Source organism: Tyto alba, unplaced genomic scaffold, assembly GCF_018691265.1.
Source record: "Tyto alba isolate M040663 unplaced genomic scaffold, T.alba_DEE_v4.0 Super-Scaffold_46, whole genome shotgun sequence".
NCBI lineage: Eukaryota > Metazoa > Chordata > Aves > Strigiformes > Tytonidae > Tyto > Tyto alba.
In genome coordinates, this window is record NW_024881322.1 from 11,690,829 (window position 1) to 11,707,275 (window position 16,447).

The following is a 16,447-nucleotide window of genomic DNA, read 5'->3' on the forward strand; positions in this document are numbered from 1 at the left end:
CAAAGCTGCTGCTTGCTAGTGACAGCACTGGCTTACCCTGATGTAGAGCAAAAGCCTGTTCTGTGCTGTCATTTCTGACATTCAGCTGAAATTGCTGCTTTGGTCTTAGGTGAGGTTTTGTATGAGAATTCAGAGTTTCTTGTGCTCTGTGATTTTTGGCTGGGCAGGAGCTAGAGGAGAGAAGGGAGAGGTCAGGAGACTTGGATCAGGGAAGAAGAGAAAGGTGATCAGCAAAAAAGGGTGCTGGGATGGACCCAAGTGTCTCAAATGTTGTTCAGAATTTTTAGGTAGGGAGATGCTTCCCACTCATTCATAGAAAGGACAGCTGACACAATTCAGTTATTTTTCACTATAGCTCTCCCTAGATGTCTCTAACATTTGGAGTAAAAGTGATGAAGGCATTCAGAATTCAGATTGAAATAATTTTGGTAGAGATCCCCTCTTGGCTGAGTGTTCTGAAACTTCAACAATAGGCAACCAACTTCAAATAATTTCCTTTTGGAGCTTATTCTGACAGAGAAGACGAACTACCAAAGTGAAAACCAGCTGGTGGTTGCCAGCATTCAACAGCCTAATTTCATTTGTCTTATGCAAGCAGAACATATCATGCCTTATATGGAGTCTTCCAGAAACTTGAGATTTGGGGGGGGGGGGGGGGGGGGGGGGGGGGGGAAGGTCGAGCCTGTAGACATTTGGGCTCTTCCACGGCTCCCACAGCAGGTTGTCCCTCTGTCAGAGCTCCACGAGTGACAAAGGCTGGTGTGTTCAGTAGCTACGTGCCGTGAAATCAGCAGGCTGTGTCGTGGCTTACTTAAACTCGGTGACCTCATCTCTTTTCAGCAGCTTCTGGTAGCTGTTCTCTGTGCTTGCCTTGGTGGTTTGAGCGGAGCCCTGGTATCTACAGCTCCGTCAACTGGCTCAGCGTGCTAATTAGTCACAAAGGAGCCGTGTTCCCGCAGGACCGGCACTCGCTGTGTTTCTCTTCACTGGAACAGCTTCTCAGTGGCTGTGTTTGTTTGCCTCTCTGGAAAACTAGAGTTGCCTTCAGCTGCCCAACAGTCAGGCTAATGCATCAGACCTCACCAGTAACATCTGCTATGGGTAAAAGGTCATTTGAGAAGTGCTGAAAATAGTGATGAAGAGTACTGTTCGCAATAAAAATGTACCAGTAAGTATACGAGTGATTGGAAGTTTATAGGAGGGGTCAGCTGTATACTTCTAAAATCAGTTCTTGAGTTCTGAGTGTTTCTTCTGTATTCACAAAATGGAAAAAAACAAGCAAACAAACAAACAAAAAAAAACAACAAACCACCAAATAAAACAAAAACACCCCTCAAAAAACCAAACCAAAACAAAACTGAACACCCTACACCAACAAAAAACACAACCTAGACCAAAAAAGCCCAAACCCTTCTCTTCAAACTGTAGCATGAAAGTAGCTGTAGTAGTCTATTCAGAGGAGAAAGGGAAGAGAGGATAGATGAAAAATGCAAAACTTGATAATGGTAGCTAAAGATGTCATTGGAATATCCAGAGCCAGTAGAATTAAATATTCAGATTAGGACAATTAAAAAATGTTCAGCTACAGCAGGAGGAGATACTCAGACTTCAGCAGTGTAGTTATCTGGTAATAGTCATGGTACAGAAATGGCTCCTGGTTTTAATGTAGGAACAGAGGAGTGATGAGACCTCCCGAGTTACTGTTCTGTTCCCTTTCTTTTGTTGGCAACTCTGTTGTTTAGTTATTACTATAAAATCATTAAGTAGTTAAAATTCTTACACATCTCCCTTCCAAAAAATAGGGCGATATGGTTATTTCTTCTGTGAATAGAATAGGAAAATTAATTTTATAGCAGTCAGCAGCTGAGAGAGATCAGGCAGCAAATGTAAAATGCACTCAGGTGTTCAGAGATGTAACACCAAATGCAGCAAAAGGTGATTTTAGCTGTTAATATATATTTTTTTTTTTTTTTTTTTTTGATTGGAATATAAGACAGTCTCCAAAAGAATCAAGGTAAATGTTATGCTAGTTTTAGAAGTTTGGAATAAATAGCATGGTAATTGCAGCTTCAGTCCCAGTTTAACTAGAGTGCAGGAGCAGAAGGATGGGCTGGGTGGGTATTGTGGTCTGTGTTGAGTAAATTCCACCTGGATTACGTGACTGATGCTTGCCGCTCTTAGAAAACTGTGGATCTGATCAGAAGCAAAAGCTAATGCGGAAGGTTGAGCTGCTGACAGGTAAATGTTACCATTAGCACATGACACTGCTTTTTCTAGGCGTTGTTTCTCTTGCTTATACTAACTTTAAAAGCACTGTCCTGTGGGAGAGGCATCTCCACCAGTTCCATACTTCCTGAGGGACGGCAGCACACTCGGCAGCATCACCCCTCATTTTGAGGACCTGGTACCAAAAGCACTGGGGGGAAGAATCTCCCAAAGCGTGTGTGTAGGCCCCAGATGGAGAACTGGGAACCAGTATAGCAGGATGTCTTGCAGAATGCTGATCTAAACGTTCATTCAGATAACTTTCTAATATCATAACATTAATTTGTTTATCAAATGTAAGTATAAACTTTTCTCTGGATAAGCAAGTGAAAAGATTGGTAAGTCCTTTTCATTTTGAGTGAGGTCTGATTGTGAGTCCTGATGATGCGAAATCATCAGCTATCATGCAGTTTTGATGAAATACTATTTGAGGACCCTTGTTTTAAAATAGTAATTTCTACCGAAGTAAGACTGAGTTTCCAGAAGATACATTGTGTGAATAGGAGAATTTAAAACTTTTAAAATTTTTGTAAACAAACAGCAAAATCCCACTGATTTTAAAATAGTCCTTTTTTCCTATCCCAATTCTTTCCCACTCACTAGGCCTAGCATTATTTTTCAGAAAAGCTGGACATTCAGAAGCTACTGGCATACCTTTTGAAGATTAAATTGAAGCCATTTGCACAGTTTTTTAAGATGGGAAGCTTGCTTTCTTTTTAGCCTTTTGGAAGAATAGCATTTTCTTCAGTTTCAGTCCAATACATTTGTTGTTAGTCTTGTAACCTACTCAGAAATACCTTTGGGACTTTAAAATATTTTGACCAACTTAAAATCAGTTTTTATTTTGAATGAGATGTATGTTAAATCTGTTTCAGGAAATATCCGTAAGTATTAGAAAATCTTCATTGGGTGTTTAATGGTTTGTGGTTTTTTTTTAATTTTTTCCTTTCCCATAGTTCTCCTGCCTTTGATTGATCGTATGGGAGATGCCAAAGACCAAGTTCGAGAGCAAGCACAGAATCTTATATTGAAATTAATGGACGAAGCAGCACCACCCATGGTATGATTACTTAATGTAGCTTCAGATGTGGGCCTCCACTAAGCTTACGACTTATGCATGAGCTTGACTTTGAATATGTCATAATGTTATGGCGACTGTTAATGGTGTAAATGTTAAAGATATTCTTAATGGATTGACTCTGATGCGTTGTTCAGCTAAAGATAAAAATCTGGCATGGTGCAATTTGCAGTTTTTGCATGTCGTAGCTAAATTCCGAGTAGATGTTTTTCATGTCATGTGGCAAGACTTTGGTAATTAAGGCATGTTTGAAGCATCCTTCTGCATTTGAGTTTGCATAATGGTAATAAATAAGTTTGTTTAGCTCCAAATTCATTTTTAAATCAGCGTTGTTCTTGAACACGTAGGAGTAGTCCTGCAGCTGAGGTGGTGCATTGTAACTTAGCGAATCTGGCTTTTTAGATGTATGATAAACATGCTGTGTGAACGTCAGACAAACTGAGATGATGATAAGTTGCCCTCTGACTTCTTGTCTTAGGTTGAAGTTTGAGTTAAGGAAAGCTTTTTACAGTCCTTAGTATTATGTGGCTTCCAAGTGCTAAATCTTGTATTTCTACTCTGTGAGTCTGAAAAATGCAGAATTGTTTAACAGAATTGTTTGAGCAATTATGTTATTTGGAACTCTGGGGATGCTGGTTGTCAGTAGGAACTTATTATTTGAGTTTTTAATTTATGAGGAAAATCTGTTTCTGAGATTTCAGTGCATAAGTTAATAGGGAACATAGTATTTTTTGTGAATGAAAATGAGTTTCTTCTGTGTGCTGATTTCTGGCTTTGTTTATTCATAGATAAAGGTTTGAACGTTTATGCACAGGGAATTAGATTTTGCAGACTTGATCTGCAGTGAGAAAATTCTTCTCAATTGCTTTGTTTGCCTGATAGGAGAACCGAGTAGCATGTTAGGGAACTATAGAAACATATTTATCTGCCTTCCAGCATGAGGCATTTTCTTGCATGATTTGGTCATGGATGTAGGCATCAAAATCTAGTAGTGTCATCCACAAAGAAAACATGCGTTGACCTTTTCATGAGATGTAGTTTTGATCGTGTTCATTGACAAGGAGGCAGTGCTGCATTTTTTTCATGCCTAAGTACAAGTAGTAAACGAGTGTCATGTTTCTGTGCCCAAAATGCTCCCAAGTACCTGGCATGCAGACCTGAACATACACCTCCCTCTACAGTAATAGCATTTGGATAACTACACAGAAGAGCTGCTTGGAGACACCATCGTTTGAACAATTGCTGATAAAGAATGTGGTGATAATTACTTCGTGCCGGGCCCTCATCATGGTAGAGTTTTAGATTACTGGTGCATCTTTCAGTTCCTGAAGAGCTGTTAGGCTGTACTTCCTTACTCACAGTGTCTGGAAGAATGCAAGGTTCACAGGGTCTGAGGAACAGCACGCGTGAGTAAGAAAAGGTGTGGCTCCTCTGGTAACTGCCCTAGGGCGGCAGAAACCTGACTGCAGTTGTCTGCTCTCGGGACAGCTTATGTATCATTAAAAATTTGGATGAAAAGTATCAATCATCCTCACTCACAGCAGGGACCAAAACAGAGAAGTCTTTCCTGTGCCTCCAGCACTGAAATACAGAGTTTTAGGCTTCCTTTGCCACAGCAAAACATCCCTTTGGAAGAGCTGGGTGGAGTAATTTTTTGGGATAAGTCCTCTAAGTTTCTTTCCAGTCAATTCATCTTGTCTGTTCTAGTGTGTTATTGAATAACATTTCACTTGTTCTGTTGTCAATTCCCTTTTGTTGTTTTAGATGTGTTTGGGGTTTTTTTGTTTGTTTTGGTTTTTTTTAATGAGTGAGAACTAAATGTAGCTGACTATGGGCAGGAATGCATAAAAATAAGAATATAGGTGGTATAAATGCATGAATGGGACCAAGGGAGGTTGACACCAACTGTTGCTAGCAAGTTGTGAGAGTTGAAATTTCTAAACAGCTATTTGAATTTCTGTTTAGAAGAATTAAGTTCTTAAAGTAGAGTTAATTCATTGAAAGACTTCTCTTCATTCTGCTTTGTTTGTTTCAGTATTGCACAGTTCCCTCTCTACCTGTATTTTTCACACCTAGCAAGGAGATTTTTTTCTATGTTTTTCCGGGAGAGAGGGTTAATTGGAAGGATGTTTTCTTCCATAACATTATGTTCTCTTTTGTTAAGCTGTGCAGTTTTAGCAAACCATATTCTGCTTGTGCAAGGTTTGTTTTCTCTAAACGTAATGAAGTGTAAAATAAAACAAACAATCAGGAAAGCACATATGGGACAAAGTGATCAAGCAAGGCACTAACTGGAAATTTTTATGTCTGCTATGAAGTGTGCTACATCATTAATAAAGAGGATGCAGTATTCCCTGCTGTTACGCTGTCTTTGTTGATCAATAGCTGTTTGTGAGTGGGTTGGTTTTGGTTTGGGTTTTTTGTGTTTTTTTTGTTTGTTTTTTTTTTTTTTTTTTCAGAAAGTCGAATACGACTGCAGAAATTGGTACCTCATACATTTTAGCAGGTTTGCATGGAACTATTATACGTTGGAATTGCACCCCTTGGGGGGTAGGGCCGAGGGTGGTGCCCGGGCTGCAAAATGCGCTCTTGCCGGTGTGCAGCCATCGCCAGGCAACGCGGATGCTGGCTGCGGCGGTAATGGCAGCGCTGCCGTCCCAGCCTCTGCAGCCGCTCCGGAATAGCACTGAGCATCCCCACGCTCCTCAGCCTCGGGTTTCCACTCCTGACGCCCCAACGGGCGGCTGCTAGAGAACGACAAGGAGATGGGAAGGTAAAGAGATAGACTGGGGAGGGGAACGCTGAAGGCAGGCAGCAAAAAAACAAGTGCGCAAGAAGGTAAGTGAGGGCTTAGCGAGCCAGGGACTTGTACTACAGGAAGCGGCGCCAGCACAAAAGGAGAAGTGCAAGCAGAACAAAAATGGAAGCAAAGGAATTAGAATGAAAGGGCAAGAAATAAGTGAAAAACGAAGAAAGAAATTTAAAGCAAAAGTAGGGGAGAAGTGGACAGCAGGAGTGTGGAGAAGGACGAGCTAAAATGGATGAGAGGAAATTTTGGCAGGGAAACAGAATATGAAGCAAAAAGAATATAGCAAGTTCTGCTTGAGTCAGTAGTTTGTAACGTTAGTGTTTGTTCTGTGTGTGTTAACTGAAGCAATTCTGTATGTTTTTAAGGGCTGTTTCTCATACAGTAAAAACACTCAGCTGGATTTCTGAAGGATGTTCTTTAGAAATTGGTTTTCTAATTGGAGTAATCTGTGTTGTGTTCCAAACTGTGCATTTTATAACTTAATTTTATATGAGCAGTGACTTTACTTTTGCAGGGGATCTGTCTTCTGTTATTTTTTTGCAACTGTTACGAATGTAATTATAAAATATGGAGATAATTATATTGTATTGTGCTTCTAGTAATCAAAGACAATTATTTCTGTTTTTATAGTACATTTGGGAACGCCTTGCTGTTGGTTTTAAACACAAGAATTACCGATCCCGAGAAGGAGTGTGTTTGTGTCTTATTGCTACCTTAAACATGTAAGCTGTTTGTTTCTATGGAGACATAACGGTTCTATCCTTCTTCTGAATGTCATTTTTCTCTGAAACTAATACTTTAGGAAGTCTGCTTCAATTAAATTAATAAATAGGAAAAAAAGAACAATTTAACTGGTGGACTTTCTGAAAGAAAGACTGAAGGGATAGTATTTTTGTCTTATTTAAAAGTAGACAAAGGACTAATAAGAGAGAGATGGAGCTTGATTGATGTAAGTTTGTATTTTATCAATGCTAAGCTAGACGTTCACTTCTGCATAAAGTATTTTCTGTTTTTCTGTAAAAAAAATACGTTTAACTTTTTTTTTTTTTTTTTGTAGTTATGGTGCACAGCCATTAATCCTCAGCAAGTTGGTACCACATCTATGTACAGCTTTTGGTGACTCAAATAGCCAGGTAAGGATTCCTTTACTTACTGGTGCTTCCAAGAACTATGCTTTGACAGGTGAAAGCGAAATAAATGTAGGTATTTAAGAAAAGCCGACAGCCTTGCTCCTATACAACAGGATGTTATTTCCTACCATGAGAAACAACCCATTTTCTTCTGAATCAGTCCTTCCATTGGAAGACGAAAGTAGAGATGCAAAGGCAGCAGTGTTGCATTATGCTGGCCCCTTCCGTTTTGTCTTCAGAGGTTGAAACTAGTCATTACTGCAAATAGTTGTTTCTTATAGAGCATGTTAAAAGAAAAGAGAAAAAAATATATTGACAAGAAGTATTGCCTCCATAAGCTGACCCTACATGAGACCTGTAATAGTCTGCCAAATTTGCTGAAGGTAACATTATCAAGTGTAATAATTTCCTAAATGGAACCCAATTGGCATTTGAGCACATGCAAGGACTGTAGTTAAAATCAATTAATTAAGCAAAAACATCTGCAGTGAAAATCAAGATGTAGTTCATAATGGTGGCATCTGAACTTCAAAAAACCTTCAGCTAGAAGTGGGTAGGATCTCTCTTGATTTTTCTGAAGTTGTGCTGGAGAGAAAAGACTAAGAATACACTAAAGAAGAAAGTAGCATTAGTAAGAGATGGGCAAATAAGCAGGATAGGTCTTTGTGATTATTTTCTGGGTGCAGCAAAGTTCTTGTCTCCTCTGTATAGCGTAGCATTGTTCTGTTCTAGAGACAATCTGTTAGGAATTTGTCTTCTTTGTTGATCATTAGTAAAGTTGTAGTTCCTATCTTGATAGAGCAGTTGTGGGTTCAGTTCAAACTGTTACAAAGAACACTACTAAAGTCATTCCAGTAATTCCTTATAGAGAATCATGTCATTTACTAACACACATTTTTGGCAGTTTGTATTATGATGGATATGGCTTAAAATTTGTAGAGACATTCTGTCTCCTTCCTTTAACTGTTTTTTTCCCCATCCCCTATCTTGTCGTACTCCCTTTTTTATCCTTATGTGATGCCACATAATTGCTGTTGGAGGAAGTCAAGAAAATGCTGATCACTTTGGCCCATTCAGGTGGGCAGTCAGGTCCTTAGTTTTCCAGAAGGGCCTCACTGCATGTAGAAACAGAAGAAAGCAAGATGGAGTGTCAAGACTGAGTGCAGGGACTAACTTATAGCAGTATTCCTTACTCTGATACAGTTCTAAATAAAGCACATCTTTCCCACAAATATTATTTTTATGTCCATCCCAGAAATTCCCTTTAGAGCTGTTATTTCTAGGACTTCCATTTACCATCTGGAGATGCTCTAACTTGGAACAAATACCATCTTGAAATAACAGTTGTATTTCCTTTCCCTTCCATCCTCACTGTTTCAACTGTTTTGTGAAATGAATTGGCATGCAGGTCAATAGAAACTGGAAGATTAGTGGTTTGTCAGCAAATGTTGTTTTGGTTTCTGTAACCCCGAAAATAACAATTTAAACTGTGTTCACAGGTGCGAGATGCTGCCATACTAGCCATCGTAGAGGTTTATAGACATGTGGGAGAGAAAGTACGAATAGATCTTTCGAAGAGAGGAGTTCCTCCTGGAAGGTGAGTTAGCTGTTTTAATTTTGTAATCCTGAGTTTTTCTGTGTTACTGTTCTTTATCGGGACTTTAAACTCACAAAAAGGTTTGTTTTATAATTATTACAATTTTTATTTTATCTTGTAGTTACTTTTGCCCCCATCATAATGTTACTGGAGTTCCTGACTTTCTTTTGCTCTTGTCTTTTCTGCTTGGAAGAGGCATACAGGTATATGATGAAAAGCAGCCTTACATTCACTAGTTAAAATCCCCTGACTTTAAGAGAAGCTGAGAGATGGATAGTAGTAGAAAACTGTTTCAAAATTAAGCAAATATATAATGAGTGCAGTGGTGAAATAATTGGAAAACATTTGAATGTATACATCTTGTTCCTTATTCTAGAGTTGCTGTTTAGCCTCTGTGTAGAAGTTTCTCAGCTGAAGCACTTGAATCAATACTTGTCATGTGTTGTGCATGTGTGAGAGAGAACAAGTGTGTGTGTCCATGTGTGAGTGTGCAATGAAGGTATGGCAAATCAAGATGCTACTGCTTTCTTGAATATAGTTATAATGGAAAAATTGTCCTCCCTTGTTTCTTGCTAATTACATCAGACAAATCATTTCCACCCTAGATGCTTGCTTATAGGCTACAGTTAGATGAGAGAGATGCTTTTCAAAATAATTACATCTCATAAAGTCTGACATTGCAATTCTGGGGTTCAATGAGAAAGGAGTATTCAGAAGGAATGTTCATTGGTCTAACTGTTACACATGCCATCACAGGACACTGGACATTTTTTGCAAAACGTGCAAAGAAGTTCTGAAAATGGTATTTCATCGGTCATTCTTCTTCCTGAAAAACAATTTCAATCTTTAAAGGCTGGTCTGTGTAGATTAGTTTATATGAAATAAAAGTAGCCATTCTTTTGTTGCTACTTTGTTAAGGATTATTTTAATTAAGAAAGTTAGAGCTTGAAATTTTACTTAGTGGGAAAGACTGTTTATACTAAAGTCTTTGAAATTCCTTATTTAAACAATTTACACTTTTTAATATGTGTTAACCCCTTATCAATTAACATACCACTTTACTCCAACTCCTCATTTCAGTTCTTGATTTTAATAAAGCTGAGTATATCTGCTACATGGTGCCAGAGGAGATACCTGTGGAATGGATACTGTGCCTCATCAGACCTTACTAAAAAACTATTAGCCCTAGTTCTTTATGATGATTTGTAGGGTATCAAAATATCATAGGAGAACGGTGTTGAATTTATTGTTTCATATTCCAGGCAGAGTTCAGCCTGTTTGAACAAAAGCTTACCCTGCCTATGGGAATGGGAAGTTGTACTCATTCTCTTCCGCTTAATGGCGCTCACAATTGTAGACTATTAAGAGATTATATAGTTCCCACAGAAGTTTAAGATGTATTATTACTAGAATTCAAAAAAATTAGTTTCATAGCAGATAATGGGAACATAGCAGAGAAGATCATTCTTGCATTAAGGTAGGGTCTTGGATGTCTTTCTGAATAGAGAATAAGAGCAAAAGGGTGCAGAACAGCCTTTGTTTGTACTGTGCCTGTTGGGTCTGACCATAAGTTTAGGTTCAACATTCATCCTGTTCACATTTCCATGTGATACAAACTGAGTAACTCTTGGGATCCAAATAGGATTAAACACCATAGGAGCTTTATATCCTCAGGGCAATCAACAGCATCTAACTTAGTTGCAGTAGGTGCCAAATTGTTATTTCTACTGTCTGAATCAGTTGAATAGAAAAATCCCCCTGATCTGAAAGCAAGCATAGTTGTACCATTTGCATTTACATAAAGAAGCAAGGCTCTACATGGTGCATATTAAATGGGCTGCTGACACTGAATCTGAACAGTTTTGCACCTGATAGTCAAGGCTAGTGTAAAATATTACATGAGCTGAGTTTCAGTGCTGCGTCCTCCGCAGCAGTTTTCAGGTTGGGACAAAGCGGGGAGCTGGGATTTACTTGAGTTGACCATGAGGCTACTGACCCCTGTCACATCCATTGCTGACAGAAAGCAGAGTTCCTGTAGTCTCTTCTCACTCCTTTACACAAGTAACGAGGCAGTTGACAAAGCTCAGGAAAGACACATTAGCTCTATGGCAGCTCAGACTGTTGTTCCTTCAGAGGCAGACCTGATTTAAAACGTTTCTTCCCCAGTGCCTGTCAGAAGTTTTCCTTTTTGCTTTGATGCATTAAAATTGTCATTGGGGTTATGTAGTATGGAGCTATGACCTGTGGAAAATCCCTTTGATGAAGAGTATCATCTTATCATTGTTTTGAGGGGTATGTGTGTTTATATTTGTGTGTCTGGGTAGGTTTTAAGGGTTTCGAGTGTTACGGGTAATCTGTAGTTCAGACACGGCTGTTTTCAGTTGCCAAGATCAGCCTTAAAGAACTGCAGTGGAGCTCTTTCACTGTATGACAGTGCATTTAAAATTGTGTGTAAACATAAATATTAGCAGAAAAACATATTTATTACTTCAGTATTTGGTGCACACGTGATTTAATAGAATGTAGGTTTGTTTAGTTTACGTAACAAATTACGCATTAGAGATCTATGTGTTGCTGCTTGAATGCACTCTGCCCTAAAGCACTGAAAATAAGAGCTCATGTCTGCTGAAAGGAAAGCAGGAAAGTTAATCAAGCATTGTTTTGAGAAGTTGTTCAACTTCCTTAAATATTCAAATGGTACATACATGTTGTGTATGTATAAAGCCAAATGTAGTTAATAATTTAATAATAGTAGGTTTAAAAGGTTGTGTAATCTGCATCTAGTAGAATTTTGTAACTCCACCTTGCCTTTGTAGAAAATACTGGATTTTCTGGAGAAGTTTATTGGACCTGTTGGAGTCTAGCAGGCAATAAAAGAAGATGGGATCTTACTTTTGTAGTTCAGCTCTACTTGCCATTACTGTATTTTTTTTCAGTGCATTTTTATTCTTTGCAGAGATTAATTTCTGAGTTTGTTTAAAATCAGTGAGTTCCTCTTTCTCTTTGTTATTTTTCAATTTATGAATCTCAGAATAATGTCGTGGTTTTTGCCTGAAGCACATCCCTTTTTCAGAAAAATCAGTACGAAGTCAGTGGTTGGAAATCTGCTTGTTGTTCTCCCTTTTATTAAAGTTGCTGCCAGAGGTTTGACAGTCTTTGGGATCAGGCCTGTTAATACATTCGCGAATACTGAAAGTGGATGTTACATTTGTTGTTCTGCGAGCCAGGAATAGTGAACAGGTTTTATTCTATATGGACCAAATTGGATTTGTTAAAGCATAGAATCTGTGTGACTGATATTTCCTGAATGGTAGTATGTGTGGCTCTGGATAGCAGTTGCTCAGTCTGAGTGTTAAAAGCTGTTTAAGATCTTTCAGGAAGTCATCTGACAACTTTTCCCACTGTTATTTGAGCAACATAAATGTGTAAAGCCAGTTTTTTGTTTACTTCTTATGTCTAGAGCCACAACTTCATATCCTGAAATGTTCAGAAATGCATACTGCATTTTATGTGGTATGCACATTCTACTACTCTGTCTGGTTCATGTTGTAGATGAGGTCCATCTGTGTGTCCAGATGTGGACATGTGTCTGTGCAAGATCCTTCTGGGTTTTTTTTTGGAAAGGGGAAGTAAGTGCAAGGTTTCATGTGGGCCATTTCCTGCTGTAAACTCACTTTGGACCTGAAGAAGAGACTACTTAGCACCCACCCTTTCTTTTTCTTTATCCTCCAGCTATTGACAAGGGAGTGGTGCTTCTTTGCCACTTCATCATAAGATCCAAACTTTTAGGTATCCCCCTCTGCCTGTCATGCAAACAGTTGAACTCCATCAAGCCTGGTCATAAATAATAGCTTTCCAGTCTAGAAGTGTAGTGCATGTTCTTTGCTAGCATCTGCATTTCCATGTGCATGCACGTCAGCTCAAGCTGTGTCTTAGCAGGGTATGTGTTCCTCTCACTGAACGTAGTCACTGTAGTACGTTAATCCTTTTATAGACACCTGTCACCTGCTGTAGGAGAGGGTTTAGCAAGTTGCCAGGAGCCCCCATTTGAAGTGCTACAACTTCATCAGTTTGTTCATTCATTCACTGAGACAGGAACAATCACCCAGCCCTTGCAGAAGTGGCCAGCTGTCCTGAACATGTGTTTTTCATCAGTGGGGATTTTTCCTTCTGTATGTGAAGTTGCAGAAGACCTGTCTGTGTCTGTTTGGAGAAAGAAGATATTTCTATTCACTGGTGACATACTATTTCTATTGACTGATGACTTCACTGATGGATTATGCATGTCATATCCAGACTTGGGCTTGCAGATATGAGATAAAGGAGTAATAATGTTGCTCTTCTCAAAAAAACGTTCCTCATTGCTAATGACAGTGAAACCAGTTTTCACCCGACCTTGTATACTTCCTTGGATTCCTCTTGGCCGGGCTTTCTTTTGCCAGGAGCTGAACTCCTTAAATTGATTGTGGTTTCAGTAATTTTAGGGACCTTAGCCCATGCTGCTTTTCTGCCTGTAGCTGTGTGAAGAAACACGAGAAAATGGTAGCATGTAGAGCTGGGTGGGACGAGGGGGAAGAAGCAAGTTGTGAGAGTTTTTGCAAAGTAGTAGTTACAGTTCCTGTAAGCTGTTCTAAAGAGAGGGTTGGATCTACAGTACTGCTTGGCCATTTTGTCAGCTGTGTTTTACTGGATTATTTTTTTTTTTTGTAATTATGACAAAATACTAATAGACTGTGCCTCTGGTCATAAAGACATGCTTTGAAAGCTTTAGGAGTGGCAGTACTGTGATGTTCTCCAGCCTGCACCACTGACTATATAGCACCCAGTGCTGAGAAACACATTTTAAACGTTCATAGTTAGTCTTTTATTAGATATTTTGCCCAGAGGGAGAGGCAATGTGTGTACTATTATAATGTATTTATAAGGAAGCATTTAGGTTTTCTCTTCTGTTTAAAACACACAGGAAGGCATTTTTGAAAGCTAAGTTCAAAAGAGCAAGAAGTATTTTTATCTTGTGAATTCTCTGAAATACAGGTGTCAAATGCATAACATCAGCCTAGCAGGATATAAAAAATAAAGTGAAATTTTAAAGGAAAACTGTTAATCTCTGTAATCTTCATGTTCAGCTTCTCTCAGGACAAGTTTCAGCCTTTCAGATGTAGTGTTAAGTCCTCTTCATTAACTAGGCAAACAGTGCAGTGGTTTGGCATGGAATCCAGCAGTGTTGAGGGGAGAACTTGGAACCACTGTAAACAGTAAAAATACTTCCTGTGGTACGTACAAAGCAAATACATTAACTTCCTTTTATGAAAGCAAGATGGCATGATGCACTACTATCTGTATTGCTTCTTGGTTTATCTTTTCACTTTGTATGTTGGAAAGCACATAGCGGGTTAATGGGATTCTGTGCGTCATTAGTAAATGCAAGTACCCAAAAAGCATTTCCTATATTAACTGTAGTTTTCCTTTTTTAAGTGTAAGTGCGAAAAAAACATTTTGGTGTAAATTGCATTTGGTTTACAAATTGACCTTTTCATTTAAAGACTGAGGCTTAATATTAAAGCAACGTAGTCTGACATTTGTGAGTTGCTGCCATTTCAGGCATTTTGCTGTGGCTGCAGTGGTTGTAAATGCAATGACGGCGCAAAAGGGGGAGGATAATAGGTTCCAGAGAGGAGACTGACAGGTGTGTTAGGGGAAGATTAGGCAAACTACTACTGAGCTACATCTAGTTTTGAGATAAGTTGACGTGGTGGAATAACTGCTGGTTTGTGTTATGGGTTATTAACTTCCACAATTAAGGGGGTTTTTGGTTTTGTTTTTTTAGATGCTTGCGGTAGGGTAAGCCTTTTTGTGGAATTCTCAGCTAAATCCAGGTAATTCTTATTGTGGGCCTGTTAAGACCAGGATGAATTTGTTCTGTAGCAGACTGCTTTTAAGTATTTGGGGAGTAAAAGTAACACATTGTGAGAGTCCTAAAACATTGGAAAATGGGGTGAAAGGCTCAGACGTTTTTATGCTGTTGTCTTTCTGCGTTTCCTGATCTCACCACATTCTTCATTATTAGAGAAGTGAGGTACCAGTGAGTGAAAGGCGTGTGCAGTGTGTCAGAGACGGTAGACTGTGCAGTGAGAGGGCACAGCTTCTCTGCACGGATCATTGAGTAAAGGTGGTGGTCTGTGCATAAGGGAATGTTGAAGTTAAATCTTTGTGTGTCCTTGACTTTGCTCCTTCACATACCGTGAGAATTTTCATACCCAAGCACTGTTCTTACCCATTTTTTGTGGTTTGTCTTAAAACAGTTTGGATTGTGAGTTGTAAACAGAGCCTTTAACTATTTGCTCTTTTAGCAAGTTTTGAGTTGGGTAATACAGTCTCTGGTACTGGTAATGTAGCTGAAATGTACCTGTTTGGAGAGTTGCAGATCATCATGTGATTTGTAGTTCATAAGTCTCTGCATTTAAGGTCAGGATTCATTCATGCTAGTCTTGTTGCATATTGTGTTGAATATTACTGTATTCTGAGTAGTCTAAAATGCAGAGAAGTCTTTGGAGAAATGTAAGAAAATATTCTCAATTGTTTGCAGCTGAACAGTGTATTATGTCAGTACAAGCCTACTGCTAGTGTGTGGGTCACATTTCTTCTGAGATACTTCCACTGCTTTTATTGAGTTTTCTGCAGAAGTGATGAGAAATGGCAGTTTAGTATTTTGCCAGCTTTCTTGCTTGCATTACATTTTTTTACCTTGTGGGACTAGATTGCAAATGTAGAGGTTTTTTGGGGTGGTTTTTTTTTTTTGGCTATCTACATGTAGCCAAGTGCTTGCAGTGTAGCTAACCACTTGCAGTGTGTTTTCTATCGTGAGAGTTTGAACCAGTGGAGTGCGTGTTGAACATAACTGAAGTGTTTAGTGTTCCTTAAGTTTAGAAAAAAGTATTAAAAAAGTATTTATCTTTTTTTTTTTTTTCCCGTGGAAGTGCAAATTACTACAAAAGTATTTTCATAATGAAACAGTAAATTTTGAGGAAAATTAGCAACTGTCTCACAACACATTAAATAGTAATCCCTATTTTTCCCACATGAACATTCCATAGTTCAAATTGTTGCCTTTTAGTGTTGTGTATAAATAGAATAATACCATGGTTATCTTAACCCAATATATGCTGTTACTCAACCTGAACTTTAGAATTTTACTTATTTTTAATCATGCTAATAACGTTCAGTTTTGTTCTTTGCTATGTTGACTTAGTTTTCTGTGCTTTTGTGTGAATACGCTCAACTAATTTAAGAGGAGTCATTTAGGAATTTTTTCCTGATACTCTTAATCCCTTGTACAGTCTCTGTTACTGTGTTATATATGATAATAACCTGATTTCTGTTTTTACCAGTAACCTGGGAGATTTCAGAGGTGTAAAAATATTTCGTTGTTGTTCTTTACAGGTTGCAAACAATCTTTGCAAAATTTGATGAAGTAAAAAACTCTGGAAATATGATTCTAAGTAGCATCAGTGGTGAGTATGAAAGTTCGTATATTTATAATCAGCTTTAGAGTAATACAAGATAAAAAT

General features: G+C 38.5%; 1 protein-coding gene across 27 annotated transcripts in view; it reads left to right on the plus strand.

The window, feature by feature from the left end:
• The window catches only part of CLASP2 (cytoplasmic linker associated protein 2), a 152,943-nt gene that overhangs the window by 23,751 nt on the left and 112,745 nt on the right, over positions 1 to 16,447 (plus strand). For all 27 annotated transcript variants that reach the window (XM_032997385.2, XM_032997384.2, XM_032997387.2 and 24 more), the window contains exons 3-7: positions 3,222 to 3,325; positions 6,783 to 6,874; positions 7,210 to 7,285; positions 8,782 to 8,879; positions 16,320 to 16,390. In XM_032997385.2, coding sequence (XP_032853276.2) covers positions 3,222 to 3,325; positions 6,783 to 6,874; positions 7,210 to 7,285; positions 8,782 to 8,879; positions 16,320 to 16,390 — 441 coding nt within the window. The remainder of the gene's footprint in view (positions 1 to 3,221; positions 3,326 to 6,782; positions 6,875 to 7,209; positions 7,286 to 8,781; positions 8,880 to 16,319; positions 16,391 to 16,447) is intronic.